Source organism: Macaca fascicularis, chromosome 7 (assembly GCF_037993035.2).
Source record: "Macaca fascicularis isolate 582-1 chromosome 7, T2T-MFA8v1.1".
NCBI classification, from domain to species: domain Eukaryota; kingdom Metazoa; phylum Chordata; class Mammalia; order Primates; family Cercopithecidae; genus Macaca; species Macaca fascicularis.
In genome coordinates, this window is record NC_088381.1 from 48010512 (window position 1) to 48034853 (window position 24342).

At 45.2% G+C, this 24342-nt stretch overlaps 1 protein-coding gene across 1 annotated transcript in view; it reads left to right on the forward strand.

Moving 5' to 3' along the window:
* THSD4 (thrombospondin type 1 domain containing 4) overlaps nt 1–24342 on the forward strand; it is a 687670-nt gene that overhangs the window by 89752 nt on the left and 573576 nt on the right. The window contains exon 4 of the mRNA XM_045395681.2: nt 6203–6564. Coding sequence (XP_045251616.2) covers nt 6203–6564 — 362 coding nt within the window. The remainder of the gene's footprint in view (nt 1–6202; nt 6565–24342) is intronic.

Genomic DNA, 24342 nt, shown 5'->3' on the forward strand with positions numbered 1-24342 from the left:
TACAGGTATGAGCTACCTCGCCAAGCCCCGGAAGTCATTTCTGTTTCCTGCTCCCTGGCTCATGCCCCATCATGACTATTTAGAGAGGCACCATAATATCAAGCAGTAGTTTTTAAATGAGGAGGGGGATATCAGATTTGGAGGATTTCATCCAAAATACATGGCCCCCTTAACCTCAGCCTCACCCCATGCAGGGCAGGTCATAATCTCTGGGGGGAAGGGTCACAGCATGGCATGTGTGCTTTGAACAAGCTCCTCTTCTGTTATGTTACCCTGACACCCACCTCGCCCCCATCCTTTAAAACCTCCAGTGAAGCGGAGAGAGCAATGATTTGATTCTAGGGTTGGATCTGTGTCTTACACATTATAAAGCTTCTGAATGGTAATGTACATTCTCCCAACGAAGGGACAAAGTGGAGATTTCCTCTGTCCCTGCTGGGGGTCTGGGGGCATGTTAGATGCCTTTCCTAGCTATTTCATTTCATCTACCGAGCAATACTAGCAGATTCGCATTGTTTTATCTCACATATATTTTCAAAGCCCACATCATCCACTAAACCACACGGACATTCTGAACCTCCATGACTACATCTGCAAAATGGAAATATACATCCTTAAAATGAATCTTGTGAGTATCAGAGGGTTTGTGTTAAAGCAGTTAGGGCAGATAAGGGGTATTTTTGCTCGTCCACTGGGCTTCTTCTGTCTGTAATCCTCCAGCATATCTCTTCCCTTCCCTCAGTGGCAGACCTTACCTCTTTCATAGAAGGCTGAAGCCATCCAATGTGAACTTCATCCTCCACTCCTTTCCTTACATCAGCATGTTGTTTTCCATAATGGAAGATCTCTTTTGTTTGTTTTCTTTTTCTGATCATTTAAATAACTTTACCCTAGATTTTCTTAGGACCCACCAGTCTATGGGTGATATGGTTGTGTCCCCACCCAAATCTCATCTTGAATTGTAGGTCTCACAATTCCCATGTGTTGTGGGAGGGACCTGGTGGGAGGCAATTGAATCATGGGGGCCGGTCTTTCCTGTGCTATTCTCGTGATAGTGAATAAGTTTCACGAGAGCTGATGATTTTGTAAAGGGGAGTTTCCCTGTACAATTTTCTTCTCTTGTCTTCTCTTGTTGTTCTCTCTTGAGATGTGCCTTTCACGTGAACTTCCACCATGATTGTGGAACTGTGAGTCCAATAAACCTCTTTCTTTTGTGAACTGCCCAGTCTTGGGTATGTCTTTATTATCAGCATGAAAATGGATTAATACATTGAGTATAAAGTCATTCAAACACAATCACTCCAATTTTTGTGACCTTCTGTTCACATGTACACAGTGCAGAATCTTAGCCACCCCTAAGGTCACTCTAAGCCTTGCTGGAAATCACAGGAGGTATCCTGGGTGCTCATGAACTGTTATGAATTTTTTGAAATCTAGAAACAAACTCTAAGCCTCAGTTTTTCATCTGTAAAGGGAGATGATGATAGTTTCTTTAGGTGGATGTTTTGAGATTAATTAGATAATATGTATAAAGTAATTAGCCTTTGGTTAGCCTGCATTCTGTTACTAAATAAATGGTTGTTATTGGTGTCACTGTCAAACACCTACTAATAGGCCTTGCCAGCTGCTGCAAGGTGTCGATGTGATTCCCCAGGGCAACTGGCTAGTATAGGAAGTGGTGAGGGGTGGGTGAAGAGACACACTGCGTTCTGCCTTATCATTCCTACTGCCTTGTTTGGTGGGAAAAGATTTTCTAGTTGGGCTCTGTTAGTTGCCAAGGTCAGAAAACTACTCATATTAGATTGAATCATATGAAAGTATTAATCATATGAAATTGCATTTTTGTAGATCAAAAATAGTCAAATATCAGTGATTTTTTAATGTTTCAACTGAGCACTTAAAGAGTGATATCAACAAATAGGTTTATTCTCTTATACTGTCCTATTTCTTGTTTTGTTTTTTTCACTAATTAATATAGTGAAAAAATGTATGGAGAACTGTCCATTTTAACAGATATAAATCTACCTCGTCCTACCAGATAAATTACATTCCATTGTTTGGATAGATTTCATTTTAGCCAAGCTCCTATTCATGAACACTTAGGTTGCTTCCTTTTATTCATTGTTGTTCTTACAAAATATGATGCAATGTAAGTCTTTATGTGTATATATATATATAAAACTTTATACAGTATTTTTGAGTATATCTGTAAGATAAACTACTAAAAGTAGAGCTGCTGGTGAAAGAGTATGTGCATTGGAAATTGTGATAAGTATTGTAAAGTTCTCTCCCAAGAAGCTGCCCAAAGTTAGATTCTAATCAGCAGTGAACATTCTTGCCATGTCAGTATTGTCAAACTTTATAACATTCGCCAATCTAATGGGTTTTAAATGGAATTTTGGTGCTTTATTTTGCATTATTTTCACTATGTGTGATGTTAAACAATTTTCATATGTTATTTATTTTCTCATTGTATATTAGCTTGAGCTGCTGTAACAAAAAATCATAGACTGGGTGCTTAAGCAACAGGAATTTATTTCTCATAGTTCTGGAGGCTAGGAAGTCCAAGATCAAGGTGTTGGGTGATTGGTTTCCTGGTGAGGGTTCTCTTCCTGGCTTGCAGAGGGCTGCCTTCTCCCTTGTTCTCACATAGTGGGGTGGGGAGTGGGCCTAAGAGAGACAGGGAGAAAACTGGTTTATCTTCCTCACTCTGGCTTCTTTTCTGCTTATAAGGACATGAATTCTATCATGGGGCCTTACCCTCATGACCTCATCTAAATCTAATTACCTCCCAAAGGCCCCACCTCCAAATACAATCATACTGAGGATTTGGGCTTCAGCAGATGAATGGTGGGGAGGGACACATTCAGTCCACAACACCTATGAACCACCTGTTCATACCCTTAGTTCCTATCTCCACTGTGTTGTCTGTTTCTTATTGATTTGTTAGAATTATTTATAAATGAAGAAAACCAGCAGGTTAGGGTGCATTTTAGAACAGGTATTCTGCATCGGTCTTCACATGTCAGTATGTATTGGGGACGGGGCAGCACGCTGGCACATTATAAAGTTTCAAGGTTCAATTATTTTTGTCTTTTACCATGATTTATTATTTGGTTTTGCTGCCTGTCACTAACAGAGGTCCTGTTAGTTCGTCCTAATTTTAGGAATATTATGTCTCGAAACACTTGAAAGTTATGCCATCTTGCATCTTGCCTTACAGAAAACTCCTTGACTATCAGAACAGAAGAAGGGGAGAGAATCGTTAGGAGGATCAGGAAGGAGTGGAGGGATCCTGGGAGGTCGATGCAACTAGCAGGCTAGCATCTCAAGCCCTCGTTCCCTCTTATTTTTCTTGGATTGGCTTTTTCTTTCTGTTTCTCCTCCTTCCTTCCTTTCTGTTTTTCTGTGTTTTTGTTTGTTTGCTTGTTTCTGGCTACATACTATAAAAATACAATTCTGGAGCATGTGGTTAGTTTCCCACCACAGGGACTCAAATGGAATTTCAAGTCACTCACTATAATTCGACTATAAATTAGAGAATTATTATGAATAGAATAGGACGGAATGTGGTTTCATGTTTTCTTCCCCCAGGGACCTTGCCCAATTTGGCAATAGGAACTAAATTAAGGGTGGGATTAGTTCTAGGAAGTGGATTTTGAGTATAGCTGCATGTCTAATCCAGCTATTATGGGCAGTGTCTTAGTTATCTGTGTTAATGAGAGATCAGGAGGCGGTGGATAACTGAAATCTCCAAATGTACCAGAAACGTATTTCTGCCTTTGTTCATTTATCCCAATGATCCTTCCACTAGAACAATTATCAAAGTGGTTTTATTTCTACTCATTTTAACCTTCTGTTTTCTAGCAACAACATAGGCAAGGAGGCCACATGCAGCAGGGGGAAAAATGAATACTAGACCAGGAGTCGGGAGACAATTTTAGTCCTGTCCGTGCCCTGCACTAGCCTGAGACCAAGGACAAGTCGTAAAGTCTCCTAGGTTCTCAGTTTCTTCCCTCTAAAAGAGCCATATAACATCAACCTCTCTGGGTGGCTAGGGGTGGTGAGGGGCCCTGGAAAGTGGAACTGGCGGTAGTGCTGCCTGTGCCGCAGAGCCGGGCCATTTACACATGTGCAGTCTGCGCAGCATGGGACACAGAGGAGGAGTGCGGCCCATGCCGGCCCATTTTCCTTCCTTGTTCTCCAAGTATAAGCACGCTCCATTATTTTCCTAGGGCTCCCAGAATGAATTACCACAAACTGGATTGCTTAAAACACCAGACATTTACTCTCTTGAAATTCTGAAGATCAGCAGTTCAAAATCGGTGTCACTAGGGCCACGCTCCTTCCAAAGTTACTAGGGGGAGAATCCTTCCTTGCCTCTTCCAGCTTCTGGTGGCTCCAGGCATTCCTTGGCTTGTGGTTGCACCACTCCAATCTCTGCTTCAGGAGTCACACTGCCTTTGTGTCTGTGTCCATGTCTTCTCTTCCATGTCTTATAAGGGCACTCGTCATTGGATTTAAGGCCCACCTGGCTTACCTAGGATGATCTCTTCTTGAGATGAGCTATGTAATCTGGCACCGAGTAGGTGCGTGAACAATTACAGTTATGACTGTGACTCCTGTTTCCTCTTCTGAGGTCTTTTCAATTCTCCCCGCCCTCACCCTGCCCAGCCAGGACAGCCAGTCCTTTCCAAGAGCCTACCACAATCTTGTACTGGCTGCATAGAGCTCATCTGCTGCTGGGTCTAAGCCACTTGTGTGGACCTGTGGTGCGTTTCCCCTTGTCTTCTGGGCCTGGCTTAGTGCTGGCATACAGCTGGTGCTCAGAGTATGTCTGTGTAATGAATAAACTACAGTGTGCTTGCTCTTGGCATGGAGCCTGGCACAGTAGGTCTCTGAAATGACCAGTTAAATGAGGGTATAGATCAGTCTTTGGATAGAACTTTTGAACCTTCTGACATTTTTCACCTCTTCCAAGTCACCATGGCAGCAGGGACATTATTATCATTACTAACAAATATTTGTTTAGTGCCACGCTCTTTGCTATGCACATGGATGGCCTAACTTAAATCCCCTTAGAGCTTACAAGATAGGTACTGGTACTATCCATCTTTAAAGCACAGTGAGCCTCAGAGAGATTCAGAAACTTCCCAGTCACACTGCCAGTGAGAGGTGAAGCCAGCTGGACTTCCTGGGTCAAGTGGGGACTTGGGGAACTTTTCTGTCTAGCTAGAGGATTGTAAACACACCAATCAGGGCTCTGTGTCTAGCTAAAGGATTGTAAATGCACCAAACAGCACTCTGTAAAAACGCACCCATCAGTGCTCTGTGTCTAGCTAGAGGATTGTATATGCACCAATCAGCACTCTGTAAAATGGACCAATCAGCACTCTGTAAAATGGACCAATCTGCAGGATGTGGGCGGGGACAAGTAAGGGAATAAAAGCTGGCCCCCGCCCCCTCCAGCCAGCAGCGCAACTCGCTCAGGTTCTCTTGTATGCTGTGGAAGCTTTGTTCTTTCACTCCTCACAGAAATTTTTGCTGTAGCTCACTGTTGGAGTCTGTGCCACCTTTGAGAGCTGTAACACTCACAGCAAAGGTCGGCGACTTCATTCTTGAAGTCAGCGAGACCAGGAACTCACCCAAAAGAAGAAAGTCCATGACACCACCTTTAAGAGCTGTAACACTCACTGTGAAGGTCTGCAGCTTCATTCTTTAAGTCAGCGAGACCACGAAACCACCGGAAGGAACAAACTCGGGACACACTAGGAAGTGTGGTGGCAGGGATGTGAACCATAGGCAGCCTGGCTCTAAAGCGGTGGCCTCTCAACCACTGTGTCCGGTTCCTTGCAGTTCCGTCAGGGAGACACAAGGCAGGAAGTCCGGTCCCTCTGGCTGGAATCCGGAAGATGAAACCGCATAAGAGGTGAGGGCACCATGCGCTTGGAGCTCTCCAAGGCCGTGACACCCAAAGCCAGGGCCGCATTATGGCTTTCGCAGGCCCTAGCCATTTTTGCCTTCGCGGAGCCCTCTTTCCTCCAAAAACCAACTCTAAGCCAGGCTGGATTGTAGTAATACTCATCTTTGAAACAGACTGTGCCTACTTGTGCCTGATGGATAAGTCGACCCTGCTCAAAGCCTTCTTCGGGTGAAGAGAGAATTGGTGTTCTGGTGCCCTAACCCGCCTCTGTCTTCGCAGGTCCCGCAGCGGATGGCGGCGGAGGGCGCCCCCGAGGATGGCGGCGGCGGCGCCCCGGGAGTGTGGGGCGCCTGGGGCCCCTGGTCCGCCTGTTCGCGTAGCTGCAGCGGCGGCGTGATGGAGCAGACGCGGCCCTGCCTGCCCCGCTCCTACCGCCTGCGCGGCAGCCAGCGGCCTGGCACCCCCACGCGCGCCTTCGCGGACCACGTGGTGTCGGCCGTGCGCACGTCGGTGCCACTACACCGGAGCGGCGACAAGACGCCAGCCCTGGCCGGCACGGACGCCAGCCACCAGGGCCCCACCGTGCTGCGAGGCAGCCGGCACCCACAGCCTCAGGGCCGCGAAGTCACCGCGGACAGAAGGTATAGCACGCCCTTGCCTGTGCCCCTCTCCCTGTCCCTGTCTCAGTTTCTGCCCCTGTCCCTGCCCCTGCCTCGGACGCTGCTCTGCACCACAGACAGTGCGACTAATTCTCTGCTTTGCCAGGTGGAAAGGAACTCTGGGCTCCACGAAGCTCCTTTCACCTTTTGATTTATTTTGCAGCCTTGTAAAGCGTTGAGGCCACTCCCACCTCACTCTGTGGTTCTGAATAATCTTCAAAGCGAGGCTAATTCTGAGAATGCCCTTACGAAGAATTTTAGGGAGGCCTTCTAGAGGGGTGAAAGCAGGAGGGGAATCCTGTCCTGGTGCCGGGAAGGAGAGATCCTCAGGTTGTGTGGATTAGAGCTGAGGCCACAAGACAAGAAGACGTGTATCTAACCCGAGAGCTGAAATGAGTTGCCAATCCTAGGATAAGTTGAATGTTTGGAGTCTTAGAATGCTCCGAAGCTGTAGGCTTCCAGATTTTGTGAACTTTTCTACTACATTTCCCCCAAAGTTTTTTGAGTCAACACACTGGTTTGAGGACATGTCTAAGGACCTAAACTGTTTCAGAGTCCATAAAATGTAAACTCTAGAAATGGCATAGTGCCATCAAAATAGTGGTATAGTTCTAAGAAGCATAAATATGCCAAAGTAGGCAGTGCCTTGGGAAAGGTAGGGATATAGGTGCTGAGAAGAGCTTGTCAGTGAGTGAAGCAACAGATATTAACAGATCACTGCATTCATCCCGCAGTATTTGTTGGGTGTCTTAGTGCCTAGGTTCCTGATAAATCCTGGGGGAATACTAATGCAAAAACAGTAACAAAAAACAAACATGGACAAGAACAAAAAGTGTAAGATGTGCTCTCCGTGCTTAAGAAATGCATAATTCATTTGTCAAGCCCTGTTAATGTCCAGCCCTGATGAAATAGATGTTACACATGAGGAATCAGAGGACCTAGAGCCAGTGGACACACTGAATTTTGAAGGTGGTGCTGCTCACCCGCAGATCCCTGCAGTACTCATCCTCCTGTGGGTGCCAGCTGAAGGGATGGAGAGCTGGATTTGGGTGGGGCCTGAGTAGGAAAGGGGGTTCTTGACAGCCTCTGTGGTTGACAACCTAGAAGAGCTGCCTGAGGATCAGGCTGTTGTTGGCCACCGGCCTGTGCTGCAGGCATTGTGCCTGTGTGTTTTGGCAGCAGGAAATTTTTTTCTTCAAATGTATTGACGGGGGCCAGTTAAACTGTTTACTATGAAGTTCCTGCAAGTTTTTATCATGCTCTTGTGATTTGACAGTTACTGATGAAATAATCCAAATATTAGCCTGGGAGGCCTGTGCTGCCTACAAATGTCATGCTCCTCCCGGCTGATGAAAATCACATTTGCTTATATTCATCAGTCATTAGGTACTTGCATAGTATATTTGACCCCAAGGAGAAATGTCAGCATGTTTTTAGGATGGCTGTCTGCTCCACTCTGTGTTTCGGGTTTGAGGTTTGAGGCAGAGGCTGTTGGAGTGTAGATGTTGAAGAAATTGTTAGGTTGCTCTGCTAGGCAACAGGAAAGTTAATTGGAGTCAGATAACAAATGAAACTATTCAACCTTCCACCAGATATTTATTAAACATCTACTATGTTGTAAGACCCTGGGACATATACAAAAGTGAATAAAAGCCAGGTTTGGGGACCTCATGGCTCTTACTGACAGGCTAGAGCAGTTGTTTGCAAAATTACTATTTTTTTTTTAAGCGGAAGAATCCTTTCTGCAAAATCAATCTTAGATGGAGGCTTCGTTTATGTAACAACACTCGTAAAATCTGAGTTGCTTTGGTTGAAGCCTCAGAGGTATAGAAACCTGGGGTCAAGATCCAATGGAACAGTCGTTTTCAACCTCGACTGACTGTTAGAATTTTTTTTCCAATCTTCTAGAAACCCTGACACCCACATCACACTCCAAACCAGCATCAGAATCTCTAGGGGCCACCCTCAGATGTTGGTATGATTCCATTCCAGCCAAGTTTGGGAAGCACTGGTCTGGATGAAACTCTTTGGAGAATCAAGTTTCCATGGGAAAGATTTTGGGAATCAAATATTGTCTAGCAGAATTTTCCAAGTTTAGTGAGCACGTATCAGAATCACTTGCCGTGGAGTGGGTGGCTTGTTAAAAAGAGTTGCCAAGTCTACGCCATCTCCCAGTCCTAATGGGGATTCTGATTTGTAGGTCAGTTATATGTCCTATGTATCTTCATTTTAAATGCTTCTGATATAGCCTAGAGTTTGAGAACCACTACTCTAGAGGGTTGGAAAAGATGCGCATCTAGATGTCTTCAATATAAGGCCGTCTGATGAGATAGTAGTGACAAGGGCTCCCATGTTGAAGCATGCCTTCTGTGCAGGCATTCTTTCAAATGCATGACAACATTTACAGTTACACAACCCTGTGAGGCAGAAACTATTATTCACATTTTATAAACAATGAAACTGAGGCCGGGAGGAATGAAGTGACTTGCTCAAGATTACCACTTGAGAAGCAACAGCCCTAGAATTCAAAAGAGGTCTGCCAGAGTCTGGCTCTAAAGTTGTTTTCACTGAAATGGGTATTCTGAAAAAGAAGCTGCTGACTTCCAGCCGGTGTGTTCAGAAAAGGTGCTTGGAGGTTGCGCTGTCTGAGCCCTGTTTTGACAAATGGATAGGATTTAATAGTGAAGGCTTAGAATGAGCTGCATCTCTTCCTTGCAATGTTCAGCTCCTTTAACCAGGGTAATCTTCTTTGCATCTAATCCTAGGCATCACGTGAGTTCAAAAAAAAATTAGAAACCACAATCTGTATTCTTGTGGGGGGGGGGCTTACGCTTTGGTGGTGGAGAAGGGCAAACCCACAGAACACTGCCCACCCTGGGAGACAGTAGAGCTATGACCAGGGTTCAGGAAGAAGGAATCCTTGTAGAATGGAACAGTCAGGGAAGACTGCACAGAGCAGGTAGGATTTGAACCTGCCCTTGATGACTAAATAGAATTTACTTAGCTGGAATATATCTGGAAACTTCTTGAGTCCACTTGCTTCCATACCAGGTGTTCGTCCCATTAAAACAAGCACATACGTAGTATAAATCCTGCTCTAAAAAGCCTCAAAAATAAAGTCAATCTTCATTGGAGCTCTCCCAAGGATTCAGAGCTTAGGAAAGTTAAACTTCTCTGAGCCTCAAGAGGCTTCATCTTTCAAATGAGAGTAATAGTAATACCTATCTTGTGGGGTTGAGTAATTCAATGAAGTAATACATTCATATTGCCTGGCCCATAGCGGACACTCATCAAATACATTCATATTGCCTGGCCCATAGTGGGTGCTCATAGCGGACACTGTAACTCCCATTATAGGTCTGACGGCTGTTGCTAGATAGTGTGTTAGAGAGAGTTCCAGTTAGAACTCAAGTGCAGCAGAAGGGATCAGGTGAACTGGGGCCACTCAGGAAGATGGAGCCAGGAACTGAGCTCCCGTTCAGAGGGGCGGGACTCTGGGCAGCACAGACTGGGTGCAGCCAAGGCCCTAGTGTCTGTGCTCCCTGCTCTCTGCCCCTTCTTAGTGTGGCTTGCTCAGAAAAATCCTCCACAAAGGGTGGCATTCCCCTGTGATTTAGTTAGGGCAATGGCAGAGGAGGTTCCAGGCTAGGAGGTTCATCCTTCAGGTCTTGGCCAACAGATTCCATAATGGCACTCGACCAAGTCATCTTTCACCCCAGACCCAAGGCTGTGTTCCCATGATGGCTGAAGGGCAAGGGGCGAGTAGGGAAGTAGGCTGTTAGGTGACTCCTGCAAAGCACGCCGCATTGTGGCAACTCACAGCTGTGAAATCAAAGATACTCCTTGGTAGGAGCAACTTCCCCCTCAATTGCTGGAAATGGGTACCTGTAGACTAGAGGGTGCTGGAAGGAGCCCCTGTTACTATGGGACCCCCCTTCACCTTTTCTTCCTCCAATTTTATTGTGTTAAAATACACGTAACATAAAATAGACCATCTTAACTATTTTTTTTTTTTTTTGAGATAGAGTCTCGCTCTGTTGCCCAGGCTGGAGTGCAGTGGCTGGATCTCAGCTCACTGCAAGCTCCGCCTCCCAGGTTTACGCCATTCTCCTGCCTCAGCCTCCCAAGTAGCTGGGACTACAGGTGCCCACCACTTCGCCCGGCTAGTTTTTTGTATTTTTTTAGTGAAGACGGGGTTTCACCGTGTTAGCCAGGCTGGTCTCGATCTCCTGACCCCTTGATCCGCCCGTCTCGGCCTCCCAGAGTGTTGAGATTACAGGCTTGAGCCACCACGCCCGGCCCATCTTAACTATTTTTAAGCATATGTTTCAGTGACATTGACTATATTCATACTGTTGTGCTACCATCACCACCATCCATTCACGGAACTCTTTAAAATCTTTCAAAACTGAAACTGTACCCATGAAACAATAACTTCACATTCCTTCCTTCCCCCACCCCAGCCCTCAGCCAACCACCATTCTACTTTCTTCCACTATGATTTTGACTACTCTTAAGTATCTCATGTATTTGTCTTTTTTGTGACTGGCTTATTTCACTCAACATAATGTCCTCAAAGTTTATTCCATATTGTAGCATATTCCTTTTTTAGGGCTGAATAGTATTCCGTTGCATGTATAGACCACATTTTGCTTATCCTTTCATCCATCAGTGGACACTTAGGTTGCTTCCACATTTTAGGAATTGTGAATAACACTGCTACTAACATGGGCATTTTCAGTTCTTTTGGGTGGAAATTGGGAAGGGGAATTGCTGGATCATAGGGTAATCATATTTTTAGATTTTTGAAGAACTGCCATACTATTTTCTGTAGCAGCTGCACTGTTTTACCTTCCCACAACAGTGCACAAGGATTCCATCCTCACCCACACTTGTTTTCCGTTTTTTTGATAGTGCCCATCTTAATAGGTGTGGGGTCGTATCTCATTGTAGTTTGGTTTGCATTTCCCTAATAATTAGTGATGTTGAACTTTTTTTTATGTACTTACTGGCTGTTTGTGTATCTTCTTTGAAAAAATGTCTGTTAAGTCCTTTGAAGACCTTCCCTTTTATAACACTGAAAGCAAGGTGGATTTCTTCCCATTCCCAAAATGTCTAGAGAAAATGGCATCCAGAAAGATGCCCTGTGGCCCAGAACCCAAGTACACAACCTAACAGAAATGCGTTGCAAATGTCTGTTGGTCAGTATCACTCAGCTTCCAAAAAGAGAAGATATGAGAGCAGTGCCCTCTCTTATTTGAGGACTTCAGATGAGTTTTTTCACCTCTCTGATGCTAAAAAGCCTGATATCTGGCAGGCTTTCCTTCCCACTGGACTTGCTTACATTCGCCTACATTAGCCAGCTTTTCTGGTCATTCATCACACTCATTAACCAGCTGGCATCTGGGGAATGGGATATTCGATGGTGTTAATTCAGATTTTCAAATATGAATTTGGACTAGGTAGTGCCAGTTGACACTTTCTTCTCCTGGAGACAGTCGTGGGTGGCTGGGATATGAAAGCCTCGACTATGAAAATCATGACCCTGTTCCCACTGAGGGGAGTGTGTCGTATCCTCAGGTGTTTGGGGGTAGAAAGAGGTTGAGGAGGTTGGGCTTCCCGGAACTTCCCAGAGGAGTTTCCTATAGAAGTTTTTCTGTAGAGCTGATTTCCTTTTGGGACGGAGTCTGGTGGGGCAAGGAAAACTCTTGCCCAGGTGTGCAGACCCACACTTCAAGAGCAGTTTGTGGCCAGCTCTCAATGACTGGGGCTTTGAAATACAGTGCTTTATTAGAATCTAGAAGAACAGGAGCTACACACCCTGAAAGGCTGTAAACTACTGGATAGTTATGAGTGCAGCTTCTGGAATTGACAGGTTTGGATGCTCCATCTGACCCCGCCACTTGCTGGCTGTGTATCCTGCCGAAGTTACTTAACTTTTTCCTAATGGGAATAATAATACACCTACCTCACTGAGTTGCTGTGAGTTGGATAACTCATACCACATGCTTAGCACGGTATCTCCTAAGTGCTCAGTAAAGGCGTCTCGATGCCTTCCACGTGCCAGACACGTTGGCAGTTGTTTGACCTGCAGCATTTTATCTTGTCTTCATTACAACCCATGTGACGGATATGTAGTGTTCTCATTTATGGATGCCAAACTCAAGGGTCAGGGAATAAGTATCTCCTTCAAGGTCATGCAGAAGGCAAGTGAGAGAGCACAAGCTTGTGCGACGTCTTGCTCCTTTCAGACCTGCTTTTCTAGAAAGCCCTTTTCAAAGTGAAAGGTAACACTCATTAATTTAGTTAAATTTGATAAACTAACACCTCTTTGAGATGGAAAATGAAATATTTCTCTAATTATTTCCAAAGCTTTTAATGTTATATAGGAACTCTGAAACTGGCTCCACTGTGAACTCCAGAAGCCCAGAGGAAACACTACTCGCTGTCGTTAGAGGCTGGCCCTGCAAAGTCTTCATTCACATAGTTGTTTGTTGTTAAGGCTGCCTCTGGATCTCAGGTCTTAATAGACATTGCCTGGTTTAAAGTTTTGTTTTCATTTGAATTCAGCCAACGTTTTTGTGTGTTTGCTTTGGGCCAGGCACTACGCTCGACACAGGAGGGGTAGATAGGTGAAAGAGGCGTGGTTTTCCACAGCCTCCGTGTCTGATGAGGAAATAGCTCAGGTATGAACACCTAAGGGAATGTGATGAATGTTCTACCTGGGGGATGAGCCGAGGGCTGTGGGAGCAGCGAGGTGGGACTAATTCTTGGGGAACAAGGTCACTTCATGGTGGAGGGTACTTTCTTGAACGATCAGTTTGCATTTTTTAGGTGGAAAAGATGGGAAAGAGCTGGGAAAGGCTTGGTGTGGCTGGGGGATGAGGTGGTTTGCTGACACAAAGTGGAGAAGAAGTGCTCCTTACCTTTGAGTGGCTCGTGCTGGTGGGGTGGAGCAGGAAGACAAGCAGACATTTACAAGTCAAGTACCCAGGGAGGAGAGGGGAAGACAACGGAGGACTGGGGGAGCCAGGGAAGGCTTTGGAGGAATAATTGAGCTGTGCTTTGAAAAGGAAAGATTTTAGCAGAGCCCAAGAATGAGGAGGGCCTTCCTGCAAAGAGCAAATGGTCAGGGTGGAGACCTGGAGGCGTGAGTGAGCATGTCATGTTCATAAATGGTCTGGTGGGGCTGAAGCACAGGCTGTAAATGAGGGAGTGTCCAGGCGAGACTGGGGAAGTCCACAGGCTCCTTTCCAGAGAGGAACTTTAAAGCAGTCCTAAGGGGACTGAACACGAAATTCTCAGAGTAAGACAGTCCCTATAAACACGGATGGCCAACATTTTTTTCTGTGAGATGATGTATATAGTGTAAAGCCCATCTAAATTTCTCCTTAATGCCCTGTGCTTTTCAAACTGTTTGGCTATGCCATCCACCACCCCATCTCTGTCAATCCAGGAAGCCAGGGTTAATTGTCTGGGGACTAAGGCTTGACCCTGTAGTTTTGTAACAGGTGTATTAGTTTCCCGTTGATGTTGGAAAACTCACTACACACTTAGTTGCTTAAAAAAAATACCACTTTATTCACTTACAGTTCTGGAAGTCAGAAGGCCGAAGTCAAGGTGCTAGCCAGACTGCATTCCTTCTGGGGGCTTCAAGGAGAAACTGTGCCCTTCCCTTCTCCAGCTTTGAGAGGCTGCCTACATGCATTGGCTGGTGGCCTCTCCTCCCATTACTCTGATCTCTTGCTTCTGTAATCTCATCTCCTTCTCTGACTCTTCTCATCCTACATCCCACTTATAAGGAGGACCCTTGTGATACACTGGGCCCACCCAGGTAATCCAGGATAACCCCCCATCACAAAATATTTAATAATCAACACAAAGTCCCATTACCATATAAGGTAACATTTACAGGTTCTGGGGGTTAAGATGTAGACATCTTTGGAAGGGAAGGGGGACATTATCAGTCTACCATAATACTACTTACATTTTGGGGTCTTATGATTACTCAAGCAATAGGACAACTTCTGTGCCAGCAGGACCACCTGCCACTTTCCCCCATCCACTCTGGTTGTTGTTTATGGGAAAGTTAGTGATCCTGTTTCCCAGAAAAATGAAGAGGAAAAGCCATGCATCCCCACCCTACCCTTAAGCATTCTTCTTTAGAAGTGTTTATGAAGGACAGTGACAATAATGAAGTTAAAAATAGTAAATGCCCAAAGCAGCCAGTATAGAATAAAGAGTTTTGTACCCCAAGTTCAGAGTTCAGTCCTCAGCTCTTATGAATGCTTTGATCCTGGACAAGTCACCTCATTTCTCTAGGCCTGAGTTTCTACATTCATAAAGTAAAGAGGTCCTTATTCTAGTCATTAAGGGGTCTTGCTTTTTATTGATGCATTATTGAGACCAACTGCTGTTTTAAAAGTTCCTGTCATCTTTTCTGCCACCCAGAGTAATGGGAAGAGAAGGTGACTAGGAAACGCAGCTCTCAAACACATTTTCTTTTTCTTTTTCTTTTTTGAGATGGAGTCTCGCTCTGTTGCCCAGGCGGGAGTGCAGTGGCACAGTCTTGGTTCACTGTAACCTCTGCCTCCTGGGTTCAAATGATTCTTCTGCCTCAGCCTCCTGAGTAGCTGGGACTACCGGTGCGCACCACCATACTCGGCAAATCTTTGTTTTTAGTAGGGACAGGGTTTCACCGTGTTGGCCAGGTTGGTCTCGAACTCCTGACCTCAAGTGATCTGCTTGTCTTGGCCTCCCAGAGTACTGGGATTACAGGCATGAGCTACTGTGCTGGGCCTCAAACACCTTTCCAAACATGCTTCTGGAATGTGATGGTTTTTCTCTGTAGATGCACTGACATTGTACCTCTTCAAATCCCTCCATTCAGACTTTTGTCTCATGAGTTTTTCTTAAAAGTGTTGTTCACACATCTGTCCTCCTTTTGCTAGTCTCTTTTTGGACAGCCCCCTTCCATGGATGGGATCACTATTTCGTGCCTTGTAGAAACCCCTGGGCTGGGAATCATTAGACCCCACTTCCTGTCTCAGCTCCATCATCTGCTAACTGGGTGACCTATGGGAATCACAATGTAATCTATAAAATATGAAGAATTATATGTCCTCTGCCTACCACACAAGGCTTGTTGTGAGGGTCAAATGAGGTAATAGCTGTAAAAGTACTTCAAAAAACATAAGACACCATTCAAAAACAACATGGCTTGATTGTTTTATTACCATTGACTAGGTAATTTTTGGGATTTAGAGACGTGTGTCCCTTTCTGTAATTTGTTGTCTGTGTGTCCATGTTCATGTGTGTGCAGGAGCACGTGCGTGTGTGTTTGCATGTGCGCACATGGATGTATGTGTGTGTGTTTGAAAGGTTCATTCGTTTTGAAACAGCTCAGCCTGCATCAGGCCTGGATCACAAGTTTTACCCACACATTCCCACCTCCCCTGGAAACTGTCCCTGGCTGCAGGTAGGAATCTTTGTTTTTTCAGCTCCTCCTTTCCTGTGCTTTGTTGGAGGCTACTTGCACTTCATCGGTAATAACTTCGGAGCAATATGTTGTTTCTTTCCTGGGGGCTCCTAGAGCTGACCGGGCCTCTTCATGATGCTGGATAGGAAAACTTGCTGTTAATTAAACTTCACAAAGCCACATGCCGATTTCCTGACCTTAAGTCGATACCCAGGGAGTCTTGTTACCTACAGGGGGGCAGAAACCACGTAGCAAGAAGGGCAATCTTTGGCCTTATCTGTGTTACTCCTTGGAAAACCTCCCTGGCCATCTTGGGTAGTCAGCAGAGAAAGCGGATGCAAGTGTTTGAAATGCATACTCCTTGTTTTTGGCATTTTTCGTTTTCCTACCTCAAGGGAATTTTTTTTTTTTTTTTTTTTTTTTTTTACCTTTCAAAGCAGGAATAGCACTTAGTCCCTGAATTGTTTGACAAGAAGTTACCTGTTGATGTTAAGCAGATAAACGGTGTTCTAATATGCTTTGATTTCTAAATCAGAAACCTTAGCCCTTTTCAGTAACAGAGTTTGTAGCAGAGCTAGGCCTGATGGTATGTACATTTCTGCCTGTAGGTTAGGAAGGATTGGAGCCAGATTTTAAGCTTGAGTTACTCTGATCTCAGACAAGGCTTCAAAGAGCCCTTGTTCATTTATTGCGGTATTTCATTAAGTGTCAGAAGTATTTCATTAGTTATCAGAACAAAGATCACATTCGCCATAAGAATGCTGCATTGAACTTTCTCCAAGGCCTTCATAACTCCGGTTCCAGAAGAAAGATGCGATGGGCTATGGAAAAAGCCTGACTACAATTTGTGTGTCCCAGAACGGGGATCTCAGTTCTGCATCTGGAATCCACTAAGGCTTTTCCTCCAGTGCACACCTGGTGCCTGTCTGCGATGCCTTCATATAAGGATGGGAGGAAGGAGTTTCCCACATGTGGGGGTTACTGTCGTTTCCTTTGCTCATCCTACCTGCAGGAGCCTGCATGTGTTGTCGATTCAGTCATAGTAATCACAGCCATTTTTGCAGGACCTACTATGTGCCACATCATTGACATGTACTAGTTGAACCTCAGCCAGCTCCAGTTTACAGAGGACACTGAACTAAGGTAAAGAAGTCCCCAGCATTCTGCTCCAGGAAGGAACGGAATGGGATTTGAGTGCAGGGTTCCCTGACTGTAACATCCTTGCTCTTCTCATTGCCACCCTGAGCCCACAGTGTGGACACAGGTAATTTATGTGAGGTTTAGGGGACACCTGCTGTGGTTGACCTGTAATACACATGGTCTCCCTGTTGGTTCTCAGGATAAAGTACTCACATCCCTCAAGGACATTTTAGGTCCTCACTTGCTTGTCAATCCATAAGCCCTTTTCTGGATGTGTAGTCCTTTTGTCTCATTTCTATTAAGAGCAATGACAGCTGATGTTTATCGATGGTTTCCTCTGTAGTAGGCTGAATAATTCCCTGCCCTCTCCCACTCAGTCCTCAAAGATAGCAGGTCCTAGTCCTGGAGCCCGTAAATGCTAACTTATTTGGAAAAAGGGTCTTTGCAGATGTGATTAAGTATCTTGAGATGGGGAGAGTATTCTGGATTATTCAGGTGAGTTCTATGTGCAATTATGAATGTCCTTATAAGAGACAAGCAGAGGGAGATGTAATATGTAGGCACACAATGAGGAGGCTGATGTGAAGACAGAATAGAGAGAGACTTGAAGATGCAGCTCTGGAAGACTATAATGATATAGCCACAGCCAAGGCATGCTGGCAGCCACCAGAAGCTGGAAGAGGCCGGGAAACAGATCCTCCCCTACAGCCTCTGAAAGGAGCACAGCCCTGCTGCTACCTTGATTTCAGCCTAGTGATGCTGATTTCAAACTTCTGGCCTCCAGAGCTGTAAAATAATAGATTTCTGTTGTTTTAAATCACCAAGTTTGTGGTACCCTGTTACAGCAGCTACAGAAACTACTGCACTGTAGGAGGCTCTGAGCTAAACCTCATAGGACCCTTATGCATAAACTATCTTTAGTGTGTCTTGTGTAACATGAGAAGAATTCTGTGCTTATAGCGACAATATGATGAGCTCTGGGTCCTACAGCTAGTAGCTAGTAGGCTGCAGAGCAGGAATTTAGACCAGAGAACCTGACTTTAAGGCCCAGCTTGTAACACAGAGTTATTCTGCCTTCCTGCTCCCAACTCCATTCTCGCCCTTATGCCAGGTCAGGCCTTGCCCCAGAGCCTTCCTTTCCCCACTTATGGTTTACCTTCCAAGCACACAATGTATTTTATCTTCCCTCATGAATCTTTTTTCATGCAGAAGCATTTGGTTCTCCTATGGGCCACATGGATCCAGTAGCAATTAATTAAGATTGCTCTTTTCCTCAGTGATTGGACCACAGTTCATTGTGGGCTACTGCTGAAAACGTTTCTTTTCTTGATTTGGGGGGAAACAATAATTTTTCCCATTTACAGTAAGTCCTCGCTTGAAATAGTCCATCCCTGTAATCCTTTATGAATGGGAATTTGGTATTTAAAAGCTGTGCTGTATTGCAATTGTTAAGCTCTTTAGAGGCTTGCCTTTATTCATTCAGTCACATTTGTTAATATCTGTTCACACAGACTTACTAGCTTGGACAGGTTCTTCAATGTCTCTTAGACTCAGTTTCCTCATGTATAAAATAAAGTAATGGCCTACTTTGCTGTTTGCAGTGTTGGTTAAATGGGATTACACACATAATGCATTTAGCAGGTGTTTGATACAGCATAGCCATCTACATACAGAATGTATTATTTAAATACATTTGTCCCTTGGTGTCCAGTGGGGATTGATATTGATTCCAGAACTCCCCTGCAGATACCAAAATCTGAGGATGTACAAGCCCCTTTTATAAAATGGTGTAGTATTTGTATATAACCTACACACATCCTCCTATACTTTAAATCATTCCTCAATTATAGATGATACTAATACAATGTAAATACTTTGTAAATAGTTGTGCTGTATTGTTTAGGGAATAATGACAAGAAAAAAGTCTATGCATGTCCAATATTGAGGCAACCATCCATGTTTTTTCACAGTATTTTTGATCCACAGTTGGTTGAATCCACAGATGCAGAACTCATGGATATGGCTGACTACACACTGTACTGAGTATTTTTAGGGATGGGTAAACTCGAGTACAGCTCTCTCCTGGCTTTAATTAACTGAAGGTGACAGACTTGCACCTAAATAACTTCTAATGCAAGGAAGAAAGCTATGGCTCTTCTTATTATCATTATTGATAATTATGCTTGAGATGCTTCATACCTATAATAAAGAAAGAAATAGAAGTGATATAGAGTAAGTGGGTACATAGGCAGTGATATAGAAATTGAGACTGGGAGAAACATCCAGAATATGAGAGAAATACCATTGCTTCCTCCACGAACCTTTCACATAAAAGATGCTCAAGAAGTATAGTTGTGTTATAATCATTATTGCTGTTGTATTAATGTATTCAGCAGAACTTACTGCTGAAAATAGTTCTTCAGGTTCCTTCAACCTGCTGGGGGTCAGCCTCTAGGGCAGAAGGCACTGTTTGACAGTCCCTGGGAGAGAGGGGATAAGAGCTCGCATTTGCTTAGCACCTGCTCTGGCCAGGCACTGGGCCCCACAGGTAAACTCATTTGGTCTCCTCTAACCCCCGTAGTCCTGGAGGGCCACTCAGGTTCAGATTACAACCCATACTAACAACAGGCATGACCCCTAAGAGGGCTTCTCCTAGTTACGCTGGAGAAATGAATGCATTTACTGTTCTTTCATGCAAAGCCGCCTCCGTACTCCTCAGTCCCATGTTTGGCTACCTGCCCCTGCAACAGTTCTCACATATCACATTGGAGGCTCTGTGTTTTTTTACCTTCAGGGCAATGCAGCCGCCACGGTAACTACCGTTTACAGAGCATCCACTGAGGGCCCAGCCCTGTGCTAGGCGCTTTCCCGGAATCATTGTGTTTATCTGCACAGCAGCCAGGGGAGGCAGGCATTGTTTTCTCCATTTTGCTGCTGGAGACAGGGTGTGGAATGACTTGCCCACAGTGACACAGGTAATTAGTGGCTAATTTGGCCTGTCTGATGGAATACCTGGGCTCTTTCTACCATCCCGTGTTACCACCTGTGTCCCTGTTGGTCTCGTACTCTCTTTACCTTCAGAGATGTCTTGCCCAGCACAAAATAGGGTAAGAAAATCATCTTTGCTCTGAGCTATCTAATACTCTCTCAGCCTTAGCTGGAAGCATCCCTCTCTTAAACTTCCACTGACTCATTTCTTACCTTTGTGCGAATCCGAAAAGACGCCTCTTCCTCTGGTCACATTCATCTCCCTGCTGGGAGGACACACTGGATTCCAGCTCCCAGCTGTCACTGTGCAGTGAGTAATCTGCTCAACTGTGGGTGACATCCTTGCAGCCTCTCCACCATTGATTTCTGTGGCACTAAAATTGGTTCCCTTGAACACCCACTCACTTGTCCTTATTCCGCTCCTCTGGGCCCACACTGAATAAGGCACCTGAAGGTCAGTTCTGGAAACCCGGATCACTCTGATGCACAGCAGCACCCGTGAGCACTGTGGTTGGCTTGTTCTTCCGGAAACTTGGCTGATTTTCAAACACAATCCTAGAGGAAGAGAAGCCACCTGATGGCAATATCTAGGGGTGTGAGTCTAAATCATCTCCTAGGGTCATTTCCCCCAGAAGGCCCGAGTCCTTTATTCTTAAGGTTGCTGCTCTGTATTATTTTGGCAGCTGGTGTTGGGGGACAGCCCCATGGAACTCACATCCTGGGAGGCTGATGGGTGGGTCACTGAGGATAGGGTCTTCTAGAGGCTTGACTTCCTGGTGCAAAAAAAACCCTTTAACATCTAAGTGGCTCTAAAACCACCTTTCTGCTTCCTCTGCCTTGGTGACTTGCCTCTTGACTCCTGGAAGAGCTCCTGAATCCATCTGTGAAAAGACCTCTTTCTTTTCACTTTATTGGAACACATTTGTCATTCCTCCCTGTGGCCATATCTCCCATAAGCCTGTGGGGTCCTTCTTTCCTAAAGACTCAGAGCAAACCTGTCAGCTGATTCTCATGCTGGCCTTTAAATTCAGATCTTCAGCACATTGTGGGGAGCAGCAGCAGCAGATCTGGTCAAACCTGCAGCTAACGTATGTGACACTGTGTGCTGCACAGTAGGCAACCAGGGAAGCTTTCGTTTTCATCATCTTAATTTTTATTTCCCTGAGTGGTCAGAGTTTCACCTCTTATCTTCTGTAGACACCAGGTAATTTATTACCCAGAACAGCCCTGGCAGGAATTTCAGTCTTAGAACTTCTAAGAAGACATCTGCACTCAACCTAAACCATTTGCTTGCAGCCTCTTTGAACTTAGCACATGATATCCTTTCTCCCTTTGGCAGGTGATCTAGTGGAACAGGGCGGGTTTTAGGAAAACAGGGCTCTCTTTCCAGCTTGAGGCTGCACACTCCCTTCCGCCCAGCTTGCCTTGGCTCAAGCGGCTCCTTGGTGAACACACACGTTTCTGGTCCTCAGCTGCTGCTCCCTCCCATTTTTCCTCCCTTTAGTTTCAGCTCTCAGGTCGCTCTAGGTAGCCACTGGCTACTGATCTAATTTTCCTAGCTCCCTTTAATTCCCACCCAGATGTGTGGGGATGCCTTGACTTCTTGCATGTGGAAACTCCTAGCCTTTTTGTCTCTATGAATTAATCCAAAGCAGTAGCCTTTATTGACCCATTCGTTAGAGATGCTGAGCAACGAGGCTCTGGACCCACCCATGTGTCACTTCAGCATACCTTCCCGGGATGCCTGTATGTCAGACTCAGAGCTAGTCTCAGGGATCAGGCACACACCACTAAATAACAGGGAGCGTAGCCCTGGAGAATGAAACTTACTAGTACAGTGCTAATGTGGCAAAGGGGTGTGCAGACTGCCCCCCAGAGTACTAACAGTGGGGAAAGCACATGGGCGCTGGTGTTTATGTTGGGCCTGGAAGTACAGAAGTAGGTAGGGTAGGGTTTCAGGAGGGAGTCTTGCAGCACAAGAGCCCCGTGTGTTTGGGAAATGGTGAGTCATTCGTGATGGTTGGGAAGTGTAGGGTTGTGGGCAGGATACAGGGGGAGGGAGATGAAGACTGGAGTTGAATCTGGGAAGACAGACTGAAACCGGATGATGAAGGATGCAATGTGATATCAAACCAAATGTGCCCTAAAACTGTCTAGGTTTGAACTTTATATTCTCGGCAGAGATGAGCCAGGTGGGTCTTTCAAATACAGAGTAATGACCAGGGCTGTGCTTAGAAAGACAAATCCAGTGGAGAGGGAAGTCAGAAGTGTGTGAGGTTCCTTACTTGGGTACCTGACAGGTGGGGATGTTGTTGGCCACACTAGGAATATGCACTGGGGTGTCTGTCATCACTGAAAAGATTGGACTAGCTATCATAGAGTCATTGTTGTTCTTCCCACAGGCTATGAGATTCAAGCATATTCAGACTCTAAGAAGCTTCTGCCTTGGCATGAGCTTGATGCTGTTCTGTGCTGATCTAAAATCTTTCTGGGAGTATGTGACTTTTCTGTTCTTGATGGAGACAGTTTAGAGGAATATTTTGTCCCTGAGCTATTTCTGTCCCTCTGGTCTTTGGGGCTTACAGTGTATTTATAAGTGGGCATTTTATGTCCAAATTGAAATGTCTGCATGTTTAGGCATTAAGATTACTGATTTGGTTTCTCTTTTTGACACTGCTTACACAGCAGCATGAAAGGGTAAGAAATGACAAATGAGTCTGCTTCAACTCCACCTCACTGGGTCTGCTGCCCAGGGGAAATCATTGCCCAGAGTTTCCTTTTGATCAATTCAGAAATATATTCTGTATATATTTTGTACATTTTTAATATACTGTGTACATTTTTTCTTTAAAAAAAAAACCACATGCTCGGGAGGCTGAGGCAGGAGAGTGGCGTGAACCCGGGAGGCGGAGCTTGCAGTGAGCTGAGATCCGGCCACTGCACTCCAGCCTGGGTGACAGAGCGAGACTCCGTCTAAAAAAAAAAAAAAAAAAAAAAAACCACATGCAAATGAAAGCATGTTTAGTGTCCTCAGCTTAGTATATTTACTGTCTTATTCTTTTTCACTTAACTATGTTTTTGAGATCTTTCTATATCAGTATATACACAGCTGCCTCATTCTTTTAAACAGCTTCATGGTACTCCAGTATCTGAATGCGCCATAATTGAACTAGCTCCTTATTTTCCTGTTTAGGGATACTTAGATTGTCTTTCAGATTTACAATTTACAACCACCACTCAGGTATGCAGAGCACAATTTATTTTTCTATAACTAAATGTGGTTCATGAGCCTCTGCTTCTATTGCTGAAGGAAAACTTTGCCAATTCCAGGAGACTCAGATGCTCAGACACTCCGTGTTAAGCATGATCAATTCAGGGTTTATGTTCAACTCAGTTAGGACTCTCTCCTCTCCTCTTCCCAGGAGGTGTGACCTGGATCCCCAGGTGAGGGGCTCCTGTGCAGGCTTGGCAAAGGAAGCAAGCTGTCGGGCATGCTTCAAGCTTCACCTTCCACCCTTGCTGTGGCTGCTGCTGAAATATCTGCATATACCCTCCTTGCCTTTTGTCACCAAGGGCCACATACTCTGTGGAACCACAAAGGGGTGGCCCACCCACTCTCAGGTGGGCCCCTCCACCTTGACGCCTCCCTCCCACATCCTAGTCAGGTGCCATGTTGGACACTGGCTTCCCCATAAAGCATGCAAGTCCCTTCTGTTCTCAGGCCCCTAAACACATCTGGGATTTCTATTGCTCCCCAGCCCAGGCCACTGCATTCTGTCCTAATCTCTGAATACTGCTTTTTGGTTCCTCCCTCATCTGCCTGCTAGTCAAACTCTCCACTCGCCCAGGCTGGAGTGCAGTGGTGTGATCTTGGCTCACTGCAACCTCCACTTCCCTATTCAAGCAATTCTTGTGCCTCAGCCACAGGCATATACCCACCACGCCCAGCTAGTTTTTGTATTTTTAGTAGAGATGGGGTTTCACCATGTTGGCCAGGCTGGTCTTGAACTCCTGACCTCAGGAGTTGAACATTTGCCCTCCCAAAGTCCTGGTATTACAGGTATGAGCCACCACACCCAGCCTGCTAGTCAAACTCTTAATTTCCTTGGGTTCAGAAAGGTCATTCCAAGGTGATAACACTTCTTCATAATCTG